The following is a 23,900-nucleotide window of genomic DNA, read 5'->3' as shown; positions in this document are numbered from 1 at the left end:
AAAAAAAAAAAAAAAAAAGTGTGCAGAGTCCATTGGCTCTTTTTCTGAAGAGGTTTTCCTTCAGGAATATGCCCATGAGCAGGACTGTAAAAACCAGAGTCAACAGTAACTCCTGCTAACTTGATTCAAATGCTCATCCCATCTATTGGTCATTTTCCTTCCTTTTTTTTAAACCACGAATAACATGGATAATTGTCATATCAGCCAGGTCTTTGGCTATTTATCTCACTGAAATCACTATGGTTATCTTGCCCCAGTCATCAATGCTTAGGGTTTTTCTTCTTTGAGAAGGAAGGTCTTCTAGTTGATCTTGCAGATCTTTAAAAAGCTCATCACATGACTCGGTTATGAAACCACATCATGAGCATCACTGTTAGGCCTCTGTCGCGCAGACAGGGGAGGCAGTGGCTTCCCATAGAAATCTAAGAAAAGAAGGGATACCAAAAATATAAAACAAATGTGGTAAATCAAAATTTTTGATACAATTCATTATTTACCAACCAACAATTTAAAAGAGTAAAGCACTCTGACTTGGCAGGAGAAACAACAGGTGAGGAGAATAGAAAAAAAAAAAAAGTCAAAATTCCAGAAAACTTGAATAGATTCAAAACACAACCAGTAGGATAAATTCCTAACTCTAGATCATAAATTAATCTCCACTTGATTTAATAAAAAGCTATATCTAATATATATATATGTATATATATATATAATTGTTATTTCCAATCATACATTCATTTGCATTAGAACAAACAAATAACAAATATTCAAAATCCATGGAAACTGTTGCCAAGGCCCTGGTAAGTCAGTATGTGTATAATCCATGTTCTCATCCAATGGCTATTACTTCTAGGTATTTTGGGAAAAGAGTTAATTATCTTAGTTTTCTGGTAAGCCGTAATCTTTTACAATGATGATTTACTATTAGTGATTTAAGACATATCTGATACAAAGAAAGTCTTATTTTATATTTCTTAACAAGTTCCTGTCCCTTAATTATTATAAACTGGCTTAAATTTAAGAGAATATGTAAACCTTCAGGAGCATCTGGGTGGCTCAGTTGGTTGAGCATCTGACTTCAGCTCAGGTCATGATCTCAGGGTTCATGAATTCAAGCCCTGAATCGGGCTCTGTGCTGACAGCTCAGAGCCTGGAGCCTGTTCTGGATTCTGTGTCTCCCTCTCTCTCTCTCTGCCCCTCCCCACTCACACTCTGTCTCTCTCTTTCCCTCTCTCTCAAAAATAAATAAAACATTTTTAAAAATTTAAGAATATGTAAACCTTCAGGAAGTAATTCTTTCCTAGCCTATTACCTTAAAATTATTCCAGAAGCAAAGATTTTTAGGATCACTTGAAATAAATATATTAAAAATGTATTACAGGTCTGTTTCCAGTTTCACATATGTGGAGAGTTTGGCTAACTAGCCCCTCATGCAAACAAGCACATGCCCTAGATAAGAGCCTGCAAGGTCACAAGTAAATATAAGTGCCTGATATGACTTCCCCAATGCCCTTTGTCACCAACAGTCTCCCTCACCTTCCAGGGCCTTCCGTGAGGTAAGACTATAGTGGAGCTTCTACACTCTTTTGTTTTGAATTCACGAAACTGGCCTTAGCATGTGCCCCAGTTCCTACAGGTCTCTCTGCTTGTACCCTGCCTTGATCTCCCCCTGTGGAACCCTCAAGGTATGCCATATACTTCCTCCAGAACCTGTGAATAATAAATTTCTCCCACTTTGATTTCTCTTGTGGTCTTTTTGAACCAAGGTTTACCATCTAGCACCCAGGGGCCCTACTTAACAAATGTCAATTTAACAAAGTCATAACAGCATTTAAGGAGATTGGAAGTCACCACTGCATGCTACAAGAAGTAAAAAAAGCTGAACAGACTAAAAAAAAAAAACACAACAACAATTTGTCTCAGATCCTTAAGGGGGGGTAAGTCATAAGACAAACCACTGCCCCAATACCAAAGACAAACTGGCAAATATAGGGAGTCTCAGTTTACCAGAGCAGACATTCATGAATAGAATCTGTGGAGGAAACCAGTGCCTGGTAAGAAAACCCGAACTGTATCAAAAATAAATAAATGTTAAAAAAAAAAAAAAAAATTAAAAAAAAAAAAAAAAAAAAAAGAAAACCCGAACTGTAGTGATGAATTGCTGGAGGCTTAGTACACAGAAGTCTGAGAATAAAAGACTCCAGGGGGACTAAGTCATAAGAGGATCCCCACAATACTGTGAGATTTATCTCTAGGAACTTGAACAAATTCCCACAATAAATACGGGAGAAAAGTCCCCTCCTGCTTCTGGCAAGAGAGGGGAAAAGAAACCATGTAGAAATACCCCATGGCACTCTGTTCTGGGGCACAAGACCTGCTGTCAGGAGAAACTAGTTAACCAGAACCTAACCTAGTGGGGTATTATCAAACCCTAACTGATCTCAGGAAGGAAATCACCAATTCCAGCTGGCTGTATCCATTCTGTGCATTCCTTTTCAGCAGAAAAAAAAAAAAAAAAAACTGAGAAACTTTTGTGAAGTTCATAGTCCAGAGGCACAGGCTCACTAAAAGACTAAGATCTAATCATAGACATATAGAACACTTCTCCTTCCACCACACATCACCACCATATTACTAAATGCCAATTTGTAACAGTTCTTTTCACCTGGGACATCATGTCAGGCTATCAAAATAATAATAATAATAATAATAATAATAATAATAATAAAATAATACGAGGCATTCAAAAAGGCAAAACAGCCAGAATTTGAAGAGCTAGATCAAACATCAGCAAAAGACATGGCAGAAATGTTGGAATTATCAGGCCAGGAATTTAAAACAACTATGATTAATAGACTAAGGGCTTTCATGGATAAGTAGCATGCGGGAACAGATGGCAATGTAAGCAGACAGATAGAAATCCTAAAAAAGAACCAAAAAAACCCCCCACTGTTACAGAAGTGAAGGATGTCTGTGATAGGCTTATCAGTAGACTGGATGCAACTGAGGCAAGAACCTCTGAGCTTGAGGATAAATCAATAAAATCCTCAAAAACTGAAAAGCAAAGAGAAAAAAGACTGGAAAAACAAAACAAAACAAGAGAACATCCAAGAACTGTGGGACAAGTACAAAAGGCATACCTTATTTATAATGGGAATATCAGAAGAAGAAAGAAAAAAGAACAGAAGCAATATTTGAAGCAACAATGACTAAGCCTTTTCCCAAATTAATGTCAGACATCAGAGCACAGATCCAGGAATCCAGAGAACACTGAGCAGGATATATGCCAAATGAACGACATATAAGCACATCATTTTCAAATTACAGAAAATAAAAGAAAATTAAAAATCCTGAAATAAGCCAGAAAAAAAAAAAAAAAACAAAAAAAAACACCTTTCCAACAAAGGATCCAAGATAAGAATTACATCCAACTTTTCCTAAAACACCGTGCAAGCAAGAAGAAAGTAAAGCGAAATATTTAAAATATTTAGAGGAGGGGCGCCTGGGTGGCGCAGTCGGTTAAGCGTCCGACTTCAGCCAGGTCACGATCTCGCGGTCCGGGAGTTCGAGCCCCGCGTCGGGCTCTGGGCTGATGGCTCGGAGCCTGGAGCCTGTTTCCGATTCTGTGTCTCCCTCTCTCTCTGCCCCTCCCCCGTTCATGCTCTGTCTCTCTCTGTCCCAAAAATAAATAAACGTTGAAAAAAAAAATTTTTTTAATATTTAGAGGAAAAAAACACACCCACCTAGAATACTGTACCCTGCAAAACTGCCCTTAAAAAGTAAAGGAAAAATAAAGACTTTCTCAAACAAAAATTGAGGGAATTTATTGCGAGTAGACTTGCCTTGCAAGAAATGCAAAAATTAGTTCCTTAGAAAGAAGGAAAATAACATAGGTCAGAAACTCAGATCTACATAAAGAAAAAGCATTGAAGAAATAAGTAAAAGTAAAATGAAAACACATTTCTCTTATTCTTAAATGATCCATAAAAGTTTGTTCAATGTATTTATGTATATAAACATATTTATCTTATGAATGTATGTATACATACATATATACACTTATGCATGCTTATATATATAAGTCAAATGAATGACATCAAGGCACAAAGAACAGGAGAAAGGAATTAAGATTATTTGATTACTGTAGGTACTTCAAGTACCCATTAAATCATATAGTATTCTTTGAAAGTGGACTTGGATTGGTTGTAAATGTAAATGCAAACTCTAGAGAAGCCAGTAAAAACGGTAAGAAAAAAAAAATTAGTATACCTGATGTGCTAAGAAAGGAGAGAAAATGGAATCATATAAAATGCTCAATTAAAACCAAAATATGCAGGGACGCCTGGGCAGCTCAGTCGGTTAAGCATCCTACTCTTGATTTTGGCTCAGATCATGATCTCATGGTTAATGAGACTGAGCCCTGTGTCAGAGCTATCAACGCAGCGCCTGCTTGGGATTCTCCCTTTCTCTCTGCCTGTCCCCACTTGTGCACATGGACTCTCTCTCTCAAAATAAATGAACATTTCAAATAACTAAATAAATGAATAAAATCACAAAAGGCTAAAAAAGAGTGAAAGACAAAAATAGGAACAAAGAATGAGGGCAACACATAGAAAACAGTAATGGATATGGTAGATATTAATCCAACTATACCAATAATCACTTTGAATGCTGGATGGTCCAAATTCAACAATTAAAAGGCAGAGAGTCAGAGAGGATCAAAAAGTACAATCCAACTATGGGCTATCTACAAGAAAACCATTTTAAATATAAAAATGTGTCAGCAGGAAATGGCTTTTCAAGCAACTACAAATTGAAAACAACTAGTAAGCTACAAGGATACCCTAATAAATCTTAATGTAATAGTATAACATAATGAATTAAGAAAGGTATGGATTTGAAAGCTGGACACACCTAAGTTCAAATCCTAATATTGTTACTTGGTAGCTATGTGACATTGGGGTATAGGTTCCCTGTGCAAAAAATGGGAATATCACTGCCCATCTTACAAGGCTTTTAGGAGAATGAAAATGAGACAATGGTACCTGAAGTGCTTAGCAACATGCCAGGAACACAGAGCATACCATTAATATTATTGCTATATCATTGTTATTATTTAAATTAAAACAATTATTTTTGATAAATTTCAAGTATGACTTTTCTTATTTCTTATTTTCAAAATTAATGAGAATTTTAATACGTTAACAGAACTCACAATTAAACCAGAGTGAATATAGTTTCTAATATGGTATATTTAAGTTTATTAAACAACCAAAACTCCAGGGGTTCCTGGGTGGCTCAGTCTGTTGAACATCCGACTTCGGCTCCGGTCATGATCTTACAATTCATGAATTCGAGCTCCATATTGGGCTGGCTGCTGTCAGCCTGTCAGTGCAGAGTTCACTTCAGCTCCTATGTCCCCCCTCTCTATCCCTCCCCCACTCATGCTCTCTCAAAAAATAAACATTAAAAAAAAAAGTACCCTCCTACAAAGAAAAATCACATACACATGGCAAGAAATATCTTTTTCCCTCCCAAGAAATTATTTTATTTTTACAATTTATTTTGTATTATTTCTTTGCCAGGAAATAAAATCATTCATACAAAGTAGGTTTCTTATTGCCTTAAATGTAGGGACTATATGTTGATGTTAGTGCTCAACTGATAGGACCAACTTAATTGCTAACACACATTTTTATAAAGAGCTTCAAACTTTTTAAACATGAAATTGAAGAGTAGTAAAACTACATACAAAATTTTATCTTCATTCACATTTTAAGATATGAAATATTCTTTAGTGCATTTGGTATTTTTATTTTTATTTATTTATTTATTTTTTTAACATTTATTTATTTTTGGGACAGAGAGAGACAGAGCATGAACGGGGGAGGGGCAGAGAGAGAGGGAGACACAGAACTGGAAACAGGCTCCAGGCTCTGAGCCATCAGCCCAGAGCCCGACGCGGGGCTCGAACTCACGGAGCGCGAGATCGTGACCTGGCTGAAGTCGGACGCTTAACCGACTGCGCCACCCAGGCGCCCCGCATTTGGTATTTTTAGCTAACAGAATCCTTGATATATTTCCCATAATGTATGATACATGTTAATGAAGTATGGATTGAGAGTGTTTACATAGTAAATACACATTCTCTAAGTTTCTTTTCTCAATGCATGTCTTAACTATTATGCTGAGCAAGCATTATAGACATTAGAAAAGTAAAATGAAATTGCTATCAAGGTAAATGTCTATTATCAAAGAACAAGTAAGAATTTGCCTTAAAAATTCCCAATATAACTATAAAAAATTGTTTTCCAACCGAGTAAGTTTTAAGTGCTAAGCCAATAGTAGTTACCTTTTAATTACTACTCTAGTTCATCATGTATCTGTTGTTTACTTGCCATTAACCAAGTGCAAAGAAATGTGTACCAAGCTAGAGAAGAGAATGCAATTTTAAAATTTGCAGCTATCAGCATCTCAGATGAAGATCTTATGATAAACCTTAAAAAATTATTTTTATTACAATTTTTAATTATACCTGTTTTCTTCCCTATGAATGAAAGCAGTTGATTGTACTTTTTTTTTTTTTTTAACCCAGGTTATGTATACTTAGATTTAAAATTTATGGGAAAGGGGCACCTGGGTGGCTCAGTTGGTTGAGTGTCTGACTTCAGCTCAGGTCATGATCTCACAGTTCATGGATTAGAGCCAAAGCCCTGTGTCGGGCTCTGTGCTGACAGCTCAGAGCCTGGAGCCTGCTTCAGATTCTGAGTCTCCCTTTCTCTCTCTCTCTGCCCCTCCCCCGCTTATGCATGTGCGCTCACTCGCTCTCTCTGTCAAAAATAAATAAAGATTAAAAAAAATGTCTAACTTATGGGAAAAAAACAATAAAAATATTTTAAAACTTGTGAAGTTACAGTGTTTTCTTCTCTGCTCTGGGAAGCTACATTTATTGATACATACTGAAAATTAACTAAACTATTGGAATATGGTGGTCTTAAACTTAGCTGATTTATTACAATTCTTTCCCATGAGTTCTAATTTTAAAACAAACACAGGAAAGTGAGGATGAACAAAACAAAATAACCTTCTCAACCCATTTTTGACCTTTTTCCACTTGCCCTTAACTAGGTTCCCCCTGCATGCTACCATTACTTCTTTTCTCCTCATTCTATAAAATTTCTCTCAGAAACAAGAAACTATCTATCATTGCTTCCCGCATTCATTCAGTAAATGATTACAAAGCATCAATTACAGGCAAGGATTTCATACTGTGCGATAACAACTGAAAAAAAAAAATCCATCTGCAAACCCTCCACCCACCAGGGTCCGTTCTTTTCTCCTGAGTTCTTGAATCATTCTGGTACTGATTGGCCAAAAGACATTTACAAATAAATAAGCCTACAGACACCTCCAAACCATATCTCCTTCCTCAGGTATTTTCAGTCTTAGAGACAGCACCAACCTTCCAGCCCCTTGAATAAATAATCCTCTATTCCTCTGTCCCTCGGCCCATACATCCACTCATGAAATATTAATTACTATAATTAAGATATTTCCAGGGTGCCTGGTTGCTCAGTCAGTCAGGCATCAGAATTCGGCTTAGGTCATGATCTCACTGCTTGTGGATTTGAGCCCCGTGTTGGGCTCTGTGCTGACAGCTCACAGCTTGGAGCTTGCTTCAGATTCTGTCTCTGTCTCTCTGTTTCTCTCTCTCAAATAAATAATCATTAAAAAAAAAAAAAAAAAAAGATTTTTTTCTGCGTACATTTTTTACTCTTCATTCCAATTTCTATACCTCACTTCTCACTGTAACTGTTACAACAGCCTCCTAGATGGGATCTTGACCTCAAGTGTGGCCACCATCAAGTCTGTACTTTCCATTGTGACAAAAAATTATTTTCCTAAACAATACACCTAGTAACACTACTTCCCTGTTCAAAAATGTATAGTGTCTCTTGGAAAATTATAGCAAGTCCAGACATCTTAACATACGTGTAAGGGACTTCACAATCTGACCCAAAGCCATAATTCCAGTTTCAAAACTCTTTGAATAAAAGTATTTTATGCAGTTTGATATAATTTCAAGTTACATGATAATGGTTTTCTAAACTTCTGATTTTTTTTTTCCGCTGGCAAATGGATCTCCATAGTAAACCAAGTTCTAGATTAGGTAAACAGAGTTATCAAAAAGGGAACTGGGTATTTTATTTATTTATTTATTTTTAATGTTTATTTTTGAGACAGAGAGAGACAGAGCATGAGTGGGAGAGGGGCAGAGAGAGAGGGAGACGCAGAATCCGAGGCAGGCTCCAGGCTCTGAGCCATCAGCACAGAGCCCGACGCGGGGCTCGAACTTGTCAACCTCGAGATCCTGACCTGAGCGGAAGTCGGATGCTCAACCGACTGAGCCACCCAGGTGCCCGGGAACTGGATATTCTTGATGGAGAACTTTAATGAGCTACGCTATATATAATTACACTTTCGCATTCTAGAAACATTTTATTGCAACAGCCTGACCTGATGGTCTGAAATCAGAACTTCTGCCTGTTGTACAAAGCAGTTCTCTATACCCAGCTTCCCTTTCTCTTTCCAAATGTGGATTTCTAATGCCATATATTGGCTGGACTACACCTTATGTTAATTTCATCCAAAGAAAACTGTTTTCTAGAGTCAATAAGTCTTTCGTAACTTTCTATTTAGCTGAACTTCATTTGGTTTACTGATTTAGTCTCTGATTTTACAAACTGTGTTGATTTTTACTTCATTCCGATATTCAGCAGCTGAGTCAACTTATTAGAAGCAGACAAAAAACAATTATGAAGCATTATCACTGAGTACACTGAGCATATACAGGACAATGCTGTTTTTAATACTAAGGATAATTGTAATTTCTCATATTTAACTTAAATTGCTTTAAAACTGTCCCCATTCCATAACAATTTACATAATTATGTAATGGATAAACATAAACTATGGTTATTTTTACCTCTGTATTCCAGAGTAAACAAATTATATAGAGCCAAAAGTCACTAAAGAATAAAAAAATTAAATAAAATAAAAAGAGTAAAGTATAATGAAAAAGGATGGTTGTGGATTTGAAAGGCTTCCAAAAATAAAAGTTTGTCAAGGTAAAGAAAAGTGGATTTAATATGTATATTTTAAAACTGATCCTTTTGCATTACCATTATGACGTGTTTCACCAAGAGGCTCAAGTTTTGGAAGTCTAGTGACTTTGGGGGTTCCCCAGCCAACTAAAGAAAAAGAAAAACATTTTAAAACACTGTTAAACAATGTCTCTTTAGGCCTGTTGAGAGGTTCCCTCCCTTGACAGGAATGTATATATTTGATGCCAGGTCATATATGTATGTTGAATGACACAGTACTGAATAACCGCAAAGGCATTTGAAATAGTCTTTATTGAAAAATGTAATTATAGGCTGGTAACATCTCTTTTAAGTTTTTACTTTAGTTAAAAATGTAAGCATCTTCACCACCATCAAAAATTACCTTAGGCTACTATTCTAGCTTCTAGCCAAGGCTAAAAGAAATTTTTTCTAATAAGTGAAATACTAGAAATGAGTCTTGAAATAATTCTCAAAGGAAAATATTACTACCTAAAGCCTCCTAACAGGGCTAAAAGGACACCACAAATATATACATTCAGATATTTATTGCGCACTTATAGTATGTGAGGTACTATGCCTAGTGCTGAAAAATTACAATTATTGTGCAGTTAGTATGTTTTAGTGTTTTACATGCAATATTCCTTTTAATTCTCATAACAACTTAGAAGGTCAGTATGTAAGTCGGAAATATATTGGAAAAATTCACACATCTTGGTTTTAAATGTTAACTTTCAGGATGAAAGATTCAACTATTTAAAAACTTACATTAGCCATCCATTCATTAAACTTAAATTCCTTTCAGAAATCTGGACAATGATACTTCAAATAGGACCTGAATTCATTCTAGAAAGTGCTGGTGTAAAGTGTCCTTATTAATTTTACTTTTTTTTTTTTTTTTTTTTTACTTTTAGGAAACATTTTTTTCTGATTAAAAAAGCAATGATACATTTTGAACAAAAGAGAGAAAAGAGTTTTCACACAAAAATAAATATACTGAATAAAACTACAAAATTTCTTTATTTTTCTTTACTGTTTAAAGCAGTAAATCTAAATTCAGTACCAATATCAATTTACTCACCAGGAGGAGGAGGCGGGGGTGGTGTTGGACTCTTAGGAGCAGAGTCATCTGTATTAACAGGTTCTACACGGTGACTCCTTTTTATTCTTAGTTTCTTAGTTTTCTTTTTGCTGTTATCTATAAGAATATAAACATTGAACTATATGCCTTTGAGAAAATGTAAACTTCTACAATAAAAAAGAATGGAACTAGACTACTGATATTATCATTACCATAAAAACAGATCTTCAAACTTTGGAAATTGTTACCAGTAATGAAATGTGAATCTGCTTTCACTAAGCATAAAATTTTAAATGATTCCTTATTGAATTAATACTTAATGAATATGACACAAATGGAAAAAAGCCTGTATTTTAAGTTTTATGAGAGATTATTCAGCATACAAAAAAAAGTTCACATTTCCAAAAGTAACTTGTATTTTTTCCAAATGTCATATCAAGTAAATATAATTGTCTAATTCCAGGCATTCTCATGAAACTCAGAATGGCCCAGGGAAAGGGGAGAGACGTTGATTTGTCTCAATAGAATATATAGAATGATTCTAGGTATAAATAATCCAAAATTAATCCTTTGAATGTGAAAAAAATACCCTAATCAAATTTAAACACGTTACCCATTAAAATAACCCCCAGACAAGGTATGCCCAATATAAATAAATATATGTAACCAAAATCACATTATTGGACATTGCAGAATCGGTGTTCTTTTTAAAAAATAACTATAGATTCTCACTTAAGCACATATAAACAATTTAAGGCCATCTATGCCATTAACATGTAAATTTTAACAGTGTAAACCATATGGCCATGTAGTTAAATAACCAAACATCAAAGTTACTAAAGTATTTTAAGTGACAATCTCAAACTGCTTAATTTATATATATGTAACACATTTTATAAAATGGGAATTATCTATTATGTGAGAAATAGCCAACATTATGAAATCTACAAGGCAATGAGAAATATAAACATTTTTAGAAACACATACTTTTTCTAAATAAAGTAGTGTCATTTGAGACATCTTACTCCACAGAGAAACAAAGACATCGTTTTACAGTTAAATCATAAGCTTTACAGATGAGAAAAAGGGAAGAGAAAGTCCAGAACCATATGGTATTTCAGGATGGGCAGTGACTCAGGGTCATGAAACAGCACAGGATAATGGGCAGATGATCTGTCCCAGCTACAGACAAGACATATGATCTTAACAAGCTCCTCAACCTCTCCAAGCCCCTGATTTCCTATTCAAAATAATGGGAATAATATACCCTAAAATTATTTACATTAAATAATATAATCCTGCATTAAATAATCTAAGGTATCTGAAGCCAGGTTCTAAAGCACAAAAATGTTACTTATTACTATTATAGTTATATGTTTGACTATCTTAGATCTTCTTCCTACACCGTACTTTCAAATAATCTGCCAAATATTTTTCTCTTTAACAATGTGTAACTGTTCAAAGTTCTCTCAACATATTGGGAGGCCACTTTAAATCTACTTTCTGTTTAACTCTGTTAACAGAGCTACAAGGGTATGAATATGGCTGCCCTAACTTCCCAACTTACAAAAGGTATAACTTTCAAGTCTAATTTTTTAAATCTGAACCTCAGGGATTGAGATCTTATTTTTATAATGTTTCTGATACCATACAAAAATTCTTTTTTAAGATTTATTTCCTTATTTATTTATTTAGAGGGAGGGAAGGAGAGGGAGAATCCCAAGCAGGCTCCATGCTGTTCGAACCATGAGATCATACCTGAGCTGAAATTACAGTCGGACACCTAACCCATTGAGCCACCGAGGCACCCCACGTATGTACAAAAATTCTTATATACAATGGAACCATACTGTTAGCCAGAAATTTCAAGGATGTATGATTATTGGTTCATATGTCAGGCCCTGTGCTAGAACTGTAGGGTTATTTTTGTTATAAGTACTAAAAGCCCTGTGGGAAAAATATGATGCTTATCCCCACCTTAGAGATGAGGAAACCAAGACTGAAGAACAATACACTGTAACACAACAAATATCTCGATTCTATCCCAAGATGTCTGATTCCAAACACAGGCTGTCTACGAAACCAAAGACATGAACTTCCCGTTAAATCACAAAACCACTTAGAGAAAACAAAGCAATTATGAACTGAAGATTTTGTATGATATTAAAATAATAGGAAAATGGCTACTGGCTTTAAATACGTTCATGGGGCATCTGGGTGGCTTAGTCAGTTAAATGTCCAATTCTTGATTTCGGCTCAGGTCATGGTCTCACGGTTTTGCCTTCTAGCCCTGCATCGGACTCTGCGCTGACCGCACAGAGCCTGTTTGGAATTCTCTCTCTCTTCCTCTCTCTCTATCCCTCCCCCCTTCACCCACTCATGCTTTCTCTCTATCAAAGTAAATAAAATAAAAACTTTGTTCAACTGAGTAGGTCTGCATTCTATGGAAAAAACAAGTCAATAAAAGAAGTGACACTGATTGCAGTATTATGAAGCTTAAAATAAAACCCAAATAAAACTCCCTAAAAGAGCCTTAAAGGTTAAATATATTTCAAGGATTCCTGGGACTATGTGCTATATTCCAAATTTATGAAACAAAATTGAAAACAGAATTTTCTGCTGAAATTCATTTCAATTGCAAAGGATCACATTTTAAGGTGTCATGAATAAAAACATAAGTTAGCAAATTAAGGAGAAACTAAAAACCATGAGAAAACCATGATAAATAATGCATTTGGAGACAAAAAATATTATAGTACATTTTTTGTGAAAATAATCATGACAAATGATAGATGTATCATTAAATTCTGTGTATGTGTGTGTGTGTGTATACATATATATATATATATATATATATACATATTTTTTTTAATATATTTATCACCTAGATTTGTCACCTGATTCTGATGATCGCTGGTCTGTATCATCTTCATTCTCCAACTGCTGTGTTAATGCCTCTTTATAATTTTCAACTATTCCAAGCTCATTGTTTTTTTGGCTATTGTCACTGATCTGGCTCTGTGTCTCTATTTGCTCATTCTCCGTTTTATGTTTCGGGAGGCAGCCATCACTGTCTTTCTCCATACTGTGTCTCTTTTTGTCTTTTTCAAGTTTTCTTTCATTCTAACAAAAATGAAATATATCATTTTTAATATAAAAGTTGTGTATCTAACACAGTTTTAAGGGCGAAATCAAATAATCCAAACGCATTCTGTAACTTCAGGGCACCGTGATATTTTTATTAAAAAAAGCATTCGTTGAATATATCATTAAAGCATACTAATTGGTAAACATGCAGAAAACACATATAGTATAAAGAAAGAAAACAAATAATATCTGTAATTCCACAATCAAGAGATGATCTCTACTTGGTGCATGATCACTAAGAGGTGTTTTCTTCTCCTACCCCACATATGTACAGGTACACCACTCACAAACATACATGTGATTGAATGTCTCTCTATATATGCATATTTATTTTATGCATTTGTTTTTTAAACAAAAAAGAATTTAAGTTTTTACTTAAGAATGTATATTTCTTTCCTTGTCAACAAATATATGAAGTGCTTAGACTAGTATCTGATGCATAATAAAGTGTTAGTTATATGTGTTAGCTATTACTACTTTCATCAATTACATTATCATTTTCAAGGTTATAACGTAATTTACCAACTCCTAATCAGTAGACAAATTATTTTCAATTTTTCATTATAACAAATACAGTTATGGAATTCGTTTTTTAGAATAAATTCCTAACAGTGGAACTATTGGATCAACAGGTAACTAAACACTTCCCTTCAGAAAAGCAACAGTGCTTTTACACTCCAGGCAAAAGGTTAAGAGAGTGACATTTCCCCATATCTTTTTCAATCCCTGTATACCATTATCTATCTTTTACATGTCCACCAAACTAATAAATACATATTTTTACCTTAGTGTTAGTTTCATTTTTTTTTTATTGCTAGTGAAAATGAACTATCAACTACACTTATTGTCATTTTTATTTTTACTTTTATCCATGGTAACCCAAAACCTTTTTTTTTTTCCTCCTAGATTCTCATTATTTTCATAGGAATTGCCAAGGGTTTGTTTATTTGTTTGTTTGTCTTACGTGTCTCAGATATTTTTCATTAGAGTTTGTTTAGAGTTTTTTGCTTTTAGCTTTGTAGAACAGATCTTTAAAAACAAATATAATAAGACCTATCTGTTTTTTACTTTATGATTTGTGGCTTAATTGTCCTGCTTTAAAAGTTTTCCTTCTCCAAGTATATGCAAATATTTAACTATATTATGTGCTAGTACTTTTTTTTTTTTTAAACGTTTATTTATTTTTGAGACAGAGAGAGACAGAGCATGAATGGGGGAGGGTCAGAGAGAGAGGGAGACACAGAATCAGAACCAGGCTCCAGGCTCTGAGCAGTCAGCACAGAGCCCGACGTAGGGCTTGAACTCACGAACCGCGAGATCATGACCTGAGCCGAAGTCGGACGTTTAACCGACTGAGCCACACACGCGCCCCTGTGCTAGTACTTTTAAGGCTACTTTACACATTTTACACATTTAAGTCTTCTGGAGTTCAATCTGATATTTGCTATTCATTAATTTTACTTTTTTCCAAATGATTGTTCAGTTATTCCATCTCCCTTTTCTCTCAAATATAAAATGTCACCTTTACCTTATCCTAAATGCTCATGTATAATTAGGTTTGTTACTATTTGTACCATTGACAAGTCTCTTCTGGAACGAATACTTCACCATTTTTTTTTTTTAATCTATAGTAAATTCAAAGGAATGCAAGGTGATTCTCTAAAACGCAAACATTTTAAAAGACAAGTTTAACGGAAGGAAAAAATACTTGCTCAGTAAAAAGAAGACTTCAGGTCATTTGTTTTCATTTACTTCATTTCTTTACTGATTATTTTCTTAAAATTAGCACAGTTTAAAAGCATAGTAACTTTCCACATGCCACTAATTAGTTCAGGGACTTTGCTTCAGCATATAAGGTATGCTATGCTGCACACCGTATTGCTCACATCTTTATATTGTGAAAAATACACTGGTGATAGAAGGACTAAGGCCTTCTAAGTAATTTACAACTGTGGTGCTATAAAATAATTGGTCATTATCCACAAGGTGAACTTTATTACAAATATAGAGTAAATTAATGCTTCAAAGTGCAAAGTCAAACTTGGTTTCCTTGTCTACCAATATTTTTTAAAGAACATACAACAAAACTTGGAAAACATGGTATTTAATAGGATAGAGATAAATCAATAGGTCACGTTATTAAGACAGCTTTAATGTACTTAGAAAAGCACATACTGAAGGTAAATGTGGCGGGGTTAATAAAAAGATTAAATACAATTAACCTTCTGGTATCGAAGCAACCCAAGACAAAATATCTCCTATTACCAATTATTCTGCAAAATAAAGCAATACCAAAACTATCCAATCATCTTCTTACCTGTGGAGCTGCCTCCCTCCTCAGCAGCAGCCCCAAGGAAGAAACAATCATCCACCTTTCCAGATGAGGACCTGTGTGGAAGGAGGCAGTGACAGGGGAAGAGGAATGGAGAACATACAGGTGGGACCAGCGAGCCAGCTGCCACATTAAGCTCTGAGTGAATGGAGAGCAGATTTAGAAAGCCCTGCCTCAAAGGAGGCATGGCTGCGGATGGTGACTGAAGCAGGGCCAGCGCAAACTCTGGACACCCAGTGGAGAAATGAAAACGAAGATAGAGACATACAGACACACATACACAGCTCCTTCTTCATGATTAAAATCTACAAGTTAATTTTGGTAAAATTTCTGACAATCAAAATTAAAATAAATGATACTCATATATAGGAGAACTTATAGTTTCCAACATTCTTAAGTATTCTGGGAAAGTAATTAAAAAATCATTTACATACTCTAAAATGCATCACAGGCATCCAAATATTACTTTAAAGAGATAGTAACAGCAATACAGGGACAAAGTGTAAAAAAGAGTAAATACAGCACTATCCTATGAAATAAACGACAAAAAAGAAAAAATAGATTTAGCAGGACAGTAATTATGGCAGTTGCCACATTCAATCTTCGTTTTCATTCTCGGTTAATTCACGAGTCATCTCTCCTTTTTTATATCAGATCAAAAAGTAAACTTTACGAGGAAAAAAAAAGCAGTAAGCCTTTAATCCATCTCTCCCATTTAATTTCTTTTACGAATAATCTCTGGTGAAACACTTCTCCCCACCTCCTTTCTCAACTTCTAACTTTATAACTTAAGATAGAAAAAATCACATTTGCCACCATCCGTACCTCAAGGATGACAGATGCGATTGGCTGGAAAGGATTAACAATAATTGGTTCGGAGTCCAACTCAGCCAGGCTGCTGGTTCCATTGAGTTCCGCCTGCTCTCGTTCTCTTTGTTCTCTATTGTTTGAGGGAAAAGTTTTGGAATTCCTTATGAGAAAACGCTGAACCATGTGTAAGAACATTTGTAATCGGCTTAACTCTATAAAATTTAGTAAGTTAAACATCTGGACATGGCTTTCAATTACTAGGAGATTTTCAGAAATCCTTACTTCTGGTAATAGGCCCCTAGCCACGTGTAATAATTGGAACTTTTTATTTCAAGTATAGTTGACCCACAATATTACATTAGCTTCAGGTGTACAACATAGTGATGTGACAAGCCTATACATTATGCTATGCTCACAAGGGTAGCCACTGTCACCATGTAACACTATTATAATATTCTCTGCTGTACCTTTCATCTCCATCAGTTATTCATTCCATAACTGGAAGCCTGTACCTCCCACTCCCCTTTACCCATTTTGCCTGTGCCCCCCCCCCCCCCCCCCCCCGCCTTCCCTTGGCAACCACCAGTTTGTTCTCTGTGCTTCTGGGTCTGTTTCACTTTGTTTTTCATTTGCTTTTTAGATTCCACATGTAAATGGAAACACAGTATCTGTCTTTCACTTATTTCACTTAGCAGAATACCCTCCAGGTCCATCCATGTTGTTGCAAATGTAAGATCTTGTTCTTTTTTATGGCTGAGTAATATTCCACTGTTAATCATTTGAATTAAAAAAAAAAAAAGGAAATGTTGACAAAAATAACATTCCCTATGACTGACTCCTTAATGTCAGTGATAGTTGCTAATTAATTTTCTATGTGCCAAAGGTTTATATTCACAGATTTGTTAATTACTCTCCCAAACAAATGCGGTCCTCTTCATTGATGTTAACAAATAAGTCCTCTTGTTAACAGCCTTCTTCAGGGCTGTGTCAAACTGTATATCACATATGGACTAGATAACAACTGTTGCTGCAAAGAAGTAAAGAAACTATAAAACTAAGTTGCTCTATATCACTCAGATTAAGTATTTCCACATGAGTTACTACTGAAACATACACTATCTCTGTGATTCATAGTTAATATTGCCCCATACATGAAGAATAATAAGTTACTTTTTAAAATGAGTAGCTGGATGTTCACCATAAGTGTGGTCACCATCTGTCGGCATACAACTCTATTATAATACCTAATATGTTCCCTTTGCTGTACCTTTCATCCCTGACACTTACTCATTCTGGTAACTGGAAGTCTGTACCTCCCACTTTCCTTCACTCATTTTGCTCCACCCCCAACCCCCTCCCCTTTGGCAACCACCAAGCTCTGCTTTTAATTATAAATTAATATACTAGGGTCCCTCTGTAGAGGACTTCCTTGGCAGAAATTTGCCCCCCCTCCCCCCGCCATTTTTTAATGAGTTGTCAAGACTAAAAATCCTGGCCAGTTATATAAGAACTGTGTTGTGTCTGTTTTACCAAGTTGATGCCAATCCCTGGGGCTTCTTGATGTCCAACTAGCTGGTTTTTCCCTGGTAACATAGATATGTCTTTCCAAGTCTCTATAAAACAACAAAGTCACTGAATATTTTAACTAATGTTTCCATACAATTCTGGCTCCTCTACTGTACTACTGCATGTATTACGAGCAGGGACCAGATCTGATTCATCTCTGTATTGTCAGTTTCTTATGCTGAATTCAAGACAGAGATATTACTCAATAGATTTGTTGGAGTGAAAAAAATAAACAAGTAGCTGAAGACAGAAGAATAAGTATTGTAGATCTACAACTACACTGTAAGTATGGTAATATGAATGCTCATTACTATGACATTTATTATGCTCTATTTTGGAAATATATATCCTTTCATTCTAAACCTAGGAAGCCAAGAGTTAGAGATTTGCAATTTATTACCTCTGTGACTTTGGACTTATATCTAGATCTTTAAGCCTCAGCTTTCCCATAAATGTTTATAAAAATATGTACTTCATAAGGTTGTGCAAACTACTCTGTATGTGAAAGTACTCTGTAAATGAATATACCTACAGGATGGTAATGTTATTCATTTATTAGTAAGCAATTTCAGGTTTCTGGCACTGACATATTATTTTCAGATATCAACAACAGCATGTTTTACTATTTTTCAAAAATATCTGAACCTTTAATTAAGTAAAAAGTTTTTTCGTTTTTTTTTAATAACTCTTCTCTAAATGCCACTTTTAATTCCAAAGTCTCTCTGCTCAACAGGAGAGGCCTCAGACCAGAAGTGGTGTGGCTAGGAAAAAAGGAGGAAAGGAGAATGGGTATCACAAAAGCCACAACATGTCCTAACATCATCTAGAATATCTTTATGGAAAAAGTAAAAACTTGAAAAAAAGTGACTAACATTAGACGACTTCTTTCCAACTAAATTTTTTTCATTGTTTGTTTTCTTAGTGGAAGAAAAACAAAAGAGTCTTCAGAAACGTGTGGTCATGTATTTTATTTTTATAAATACATAAAAGGTATACTTCCATGAATGATTGGTTGTACCAAGCTTTATATCACTAAAATATGATACACTAGGAGAAAAAACCCAAAGACTCTCACATTTACCAAAATAAAACCTCACACTGGTATCAAGAGAGACCTAGATGAATGATCTGCTCATATTCTTGAGTACTTGGAGATGGAGAGTATGTCTCTAGAAATATTTCTTTCCTTTAGGTCCTATCTCTGAATTAAATGACAGATACCAGTAATCAGAGGGTTTCTTCAACAGTGTAAGGAAGCATCTCACAAAGGCATCACCAAGAGCACTTAGTGAGTTCTTGCCTATCAGACTACAGCTATGTTAAAGTACATAGAAAGCCAATATTATTTAGGTATATGGAAGATAACTTTATATCTTACAGGAACTCACTGAAAAATCTTCATTTTCCCCCTCCTCTACCATATAACAATCCAGTGAAGAAAGAAAGAAGAATCATGGGATTAAGTACTAAACTCAACTTCTAATCAAATCTGAGTACTTTCTTCCAGCATTAAGATTATTATAAATGATTTCATGGTAGAAGTTATATAATCACTTTTTTTTTTAATTCAGAGTTTGCTAAATTCCATTTAAGAGTTTGCTCTCAAGCAACGTATTTTAAAAATAATTTTTAAAACATCTTTTAAAATACCGAGACATTGCAATTTTTTTTTACTTTACATCCAGTTAGTTAGCATATAATGCAACAATGATTTCAGAAGTAGATTCCTTAATCCCCCTTACCCATTTAGCTCAATCCCCTCCCACAACCCCTCCAGTAACCCTCTGTTTGTTCTCCATATGTAAGAGTCTGTTATGGTTTGTCCTCCTCCCTGTTTTTATATTATTTTTGCTTCCCTTCCCTTATGTTCATCTGTTTTGTACCTTAAAGTCCTCATGTGAGTGAAGTCATCATATTTGTCTTTCTCTAATTTCGCTTAGCATAATACCCTCCAGTTCCATCCATGTAGTTGCAAATGGGAAGATTTCATTCTTTTTGATTGCTGAGTAATACTCCATTGTATATATATACACACCACATCTTCTTTATCCATTCATCCATCAATGGACATTTGGGCTCCTTCCATACTTTGGCCATTGTCAATAGTGTTGCTATAAACATTGGGGTACATGTGCCCCTTCGAAACAGCACACCTGTATCCCTTGGATAAATGCCTACTAGTGCAATTGCTGGGTCGTAGGGTAGTTCTATTTTTAATTTTTGAGGAACCTCCATACTGTTTTCCAGAGTGGCTGCACCAGTTTGCATTCCCACCAGCAGCAAGACACTGTAATTTAATCTACTTTCTGACAAAACTAGTGCTGAAGATCAGATTTTACTTTAGTTGATAGATCCACTGGCAGCTTACCTTCTATTTTTGCTTAGACTAAAGAAGGCTTGCTTGCTTGCTTTCTTCCTTTCTTTTTCATTTTTTTAATGTTTACTCATTTTTGAGAGAGAGAGAGAGAGAGAGAGAGAGAGCACGGGCAGGGGAGGGGCAGAGAGAAAGGGAGACACAGAATCTGAAGCAGGCTCCAGGCTCCAAGCTGTCAGCACAGAGCCCGACATGGGGCTCGAACTCACAAACCAATAGATCATGACCTGAGCCAAAGTCAGACGCTTAACCGACTGAGCCATCCAGGTGCCTCAGAAAGGCTTTCTTAATCTATTGACATATTGAGCCCAATAATTCTTTGTTATCAGAGATGGTCCTGTGTATCACAAGATATTTAGCAGCATCCCTGGCCTCTACCCATTAGATCCCAGTAGCAAGCACTCTACCTACTCCCAGCCGTGACAAGTAAAAATGTCTCCAGACATTGCTAAATGTCCTCTGAGAAACAAAATCACCCCAAGAATTGAGAACCGCTACACTAATGGTACCCATAAGAAATAAGAGAGAAAAATCTTCAAATTCTGGGAATTAATAAATACCTACGGAATAAATTTAATTACTATAACACCACTAAGAAAATTAGTACCCTCTCACTCAAACTTGTGTAGAGAAAGATCCACAGAAATGAAATATTTACCTAGTATCTTCCTTCATATAGCAAGGAGAAACTGAATAGACAAAACTATAAAATTATTCATAAAACTGTGGGGTTCTGGACTTTTCAAATGCACTGTGGTACAAAATTCATCTACTTACCTTTCTTCTCGTAATTTTCGCACTCGTTCAGCCCTCTCTCGTTTCTCTTGTTCTTCAAGAGCACGCTGTTCTGTTGTGTCTCTTTGGATGCGTTCATTTAGAGCATCAAAGTCTCTTGCAATGATATGTAGGAGCCAGTAAAGGCCTTTTTTAATGGACTTGTCAATTTTCTTTCCGTAGCCCAAGACTGCTGAACAAGGTTCCTGAGAAACCGAAATTTATTTGACTTAAAGATTAAAACTAAGAGTTCTCCACAAAAATGTTTATAAACTATTAAGTGTAATTACTGGCAAATCAAAACTAATCCATTAATTAATTACATGAAGCGTCTGTTTATTTAACTTATAAAACACACCTTTGCAATGATTACTAAACATTAGTACATATAATCTGATATATTTTGTGGATAATATCTGTAAGCTGTGAAAGACATTACAAGAAGTCGGCAGTGCCAATTATAATTTTAAACAAACTCATTGGAAGACAAAACTGCACTGCCAGAAGAAAAATGCCCCTACTTATTAAAAACAGCAGAAAGTTTTAATTCCTTATACCAGGGAATTTATAGCATTGAACATCTTTTAAGATTGACACCCTAATGGCCATCTTCTGAAGCCAGAAGGAGTGACTAAATCTTCTGTCCACCTCTTAAGATTGTAGGATAACTCTCCTGATAAAATCTTCCAAACTCCTGATAACCTCTCCTACACTTACATTTTGTATTTATAGTAGAGCATGCTACAATTTTTTGTTGTTGTTGTTGTTTTAACTTATTTTTGAGGCAGGGGGGAAAGAGAGACTATGAGCAAGTGAGGGACAGGCAGAGAGAGGGGGACAGAGGATCTGAAATAGGCTCTGAGCTGATAGCAGAGCCCGATGTGGGCTCAAACTCAACAAACTGTGAGATCACAACCTGAGCTGAAGTCAGACACTTAACTGACTGAGCCACCCAGGCGCCCCTCTACAAAATTTATAGCATGACATGTTTGTGTAACTTAAAGTTCCTATCAGCAATATCTTAAACAAAAAGCAAATGTAAAGTCTTGGAGATCATGAAAGATAGTTTATGGAAGCAACAACCAAACAGAAAAACAAATGTTATAGTATTAAATACTATCAACAGAACAGGGAGAATGTGATTTCCTGGGTTAAAAAAAATTTTTTTAAACACTAATAAATTATCTTGTTAGCTGCCTACCACCTAATTGCCTATCACCTCTACAAAAACATATCTCATAGGGCAAAAAATCACCAAAAACTTACTATTTGACATAGGCACTTGTGCTCATTGACCAATTTTTCCAGAGATAGGCATTCAATCACATCAGCTTCTCCTAAAGCCCCTTCCTTGTCTTGTTTATTTGCCAACCTAGAGAGACATAAATGAAGTAGTTTTATAGCAAATATATAAGCATAAAGTCACTTAGAATTATTTTGATCATGTTCTTCTTAGTCTAAAGATTTAAGCCTACTGATTACAAAACATACTGGTTTCAGAGAGTATTGTAGTATCTATGTTATCATTTTCACTTTATTTATTACTGCTAAAATAAGTTTGTAAGATTTGGCCTATATAAAAGGAAATCAAGTAATCAAAAGTGTCAAGAAAATAAGCAATAGGTCAATAGGCCAACAACAAAACAAGCTATAAAGAGAAAAAGAAGTGGACTGCTAGTTTCCACAGCCCTCAGCAATCAGTTCCAGCTTTCACATTAATTATGTCCATATCTTTTTTTTTAATTTTTTTATTTTAATGTTTATTTATTTTTGAGACAGAGAGAGACAGAGTATGAACAGGGGATGGTCAGAGAGAGGGGGAGACACAGAATCTGAAACAGGCTCCAGGCTCTGAGGTGTCAACACAGAGCCCGACGTGGGGCTCGAACTCATGGACCACGAGATCACGACCTGAGCCAAAGTCAGACGCTCAACCGCCTGAGCCACCCAGGCACCCCATGTCCTTATTTTCTTAAAATACAAACTGTATCATGTTTTCAAACACCCAGACATTCATTCTGAGCCTGTACTATTGGAGTTCATCTATATTTTCGGTGTGTGAATATGTCCACATAAATGTGCAACCTATTGGAGAGGTGGGGCCACTTTTTAAATGTTTTATTTTTATTTTTGAGAGAGAGAGAGAGAGAGAGAGAGAGAGAGACAGCACGAGTGGGGGAGAGGCAGAGAGAATCCAAAGCAGGCTCCAGGCTCTGAGCTGTCAGCACAGAGCCCGGTGGGGGGGCATGAATCCATGAACCACGAGATCATGACTTGAGCAGAAGTCGGATGCTCAACCGACTGAGCCACCCAGGCACCCCGGGGCCACTTTTAATTTATTTGGCATAGTATTGGGCATAAAAAACATGACAATCAGGAGCATATTGAGGAAAAACAAAATGAAAAACTAAAATAAATTATTAAAAAATAGGAATTACTACAAAATAACACCGTTTGCCTATCAGATGGCAGAGGACAAAAGTTTAATAAAACGCTGTCAAGGTCAGGGTTTGACAGACATTTCAGAGCCAAGTATGTTATTTAACAAATATATAGAATAAATCTAATGAACCCTTATCACCTATCTTTAAAAATTATCAACATTATGCCATTCTTGCTCACCTACTATCTTTTACTTGCCCTGCCAAGTTACTTCACCCAGCAAATTAAAAATTAAAAAACATTACCATAATA

General features: G+C 35.5%; 1 protein-coding gene across 4 annotated transcripts in view; it reads right to left on the bottom strand.

Annotated features, from left to right (window-relative positions):
* Nucleotides 1-124: 124 nt before the first annotated feature.
* Nucleotides 125-23,900, bottom strand: part of ARL13B (ARF like GTPase 13B) — a 69,309-nt gene continuing 45,533 nt past the window's right edge. For 2 of the 4 annotated variants that reach the window (XM_040484243.1, XM_040484246.1), the window contains 7 exons: nt 22,473-22,578; nt 21,210-21,412; nt 16,508-16,622; nt 13,101-13,326; nt 10,204-10,320; nt 9,183-9,251; nt 125-422 (listed from right to left, as the gene is read on the bottom strand). In XM_040484243.1, the coding sequence (XP_040340177.1) occupies nt 346-422; nt 9,183-9,251; nt 10,204-10,320; nt 13,101-13,326; nt 16,508-16,622; nt 21,210-21,412; nt 22,473-22,578 (913 nt within the window). In that variant the 3' untranslated portion in view covers nt 125-345. Of the gene's footprint in view, nt 423-6,352; nt 6,431-9,182; nt 9,252-10,203; nt 10,321-13,100; nt 13,327-16,507; nt 16,623-21,209; nt 21,413-22,472; nt 22,579-23,900 lie in introns of all 4 variants that reach the window. The other 2 variants (XM_040484244.1, XM_040484245.1) reach the window with 2 other exon arrangements.

This window comes from Herpailurus yagouaroundi, unplaced genomic scaffold, assembly GCF_014898765.1.
Source record: "Herpailurus yagouaroundi ecotype Mexico unplaced genomic scaffold, PumYag 162, whole genome shotgun sequence".
In the NCBI taxonomy this organism is placed as follows: Eukaryota; Metazoa; Chordata; class Mammalia; order Carnivora; family Felidae; genus Herpailurus; species Herpailurus yagouaroundi.
This window is presented reverse-complemented; position numbering and strand designations above follow the sequence as displayed.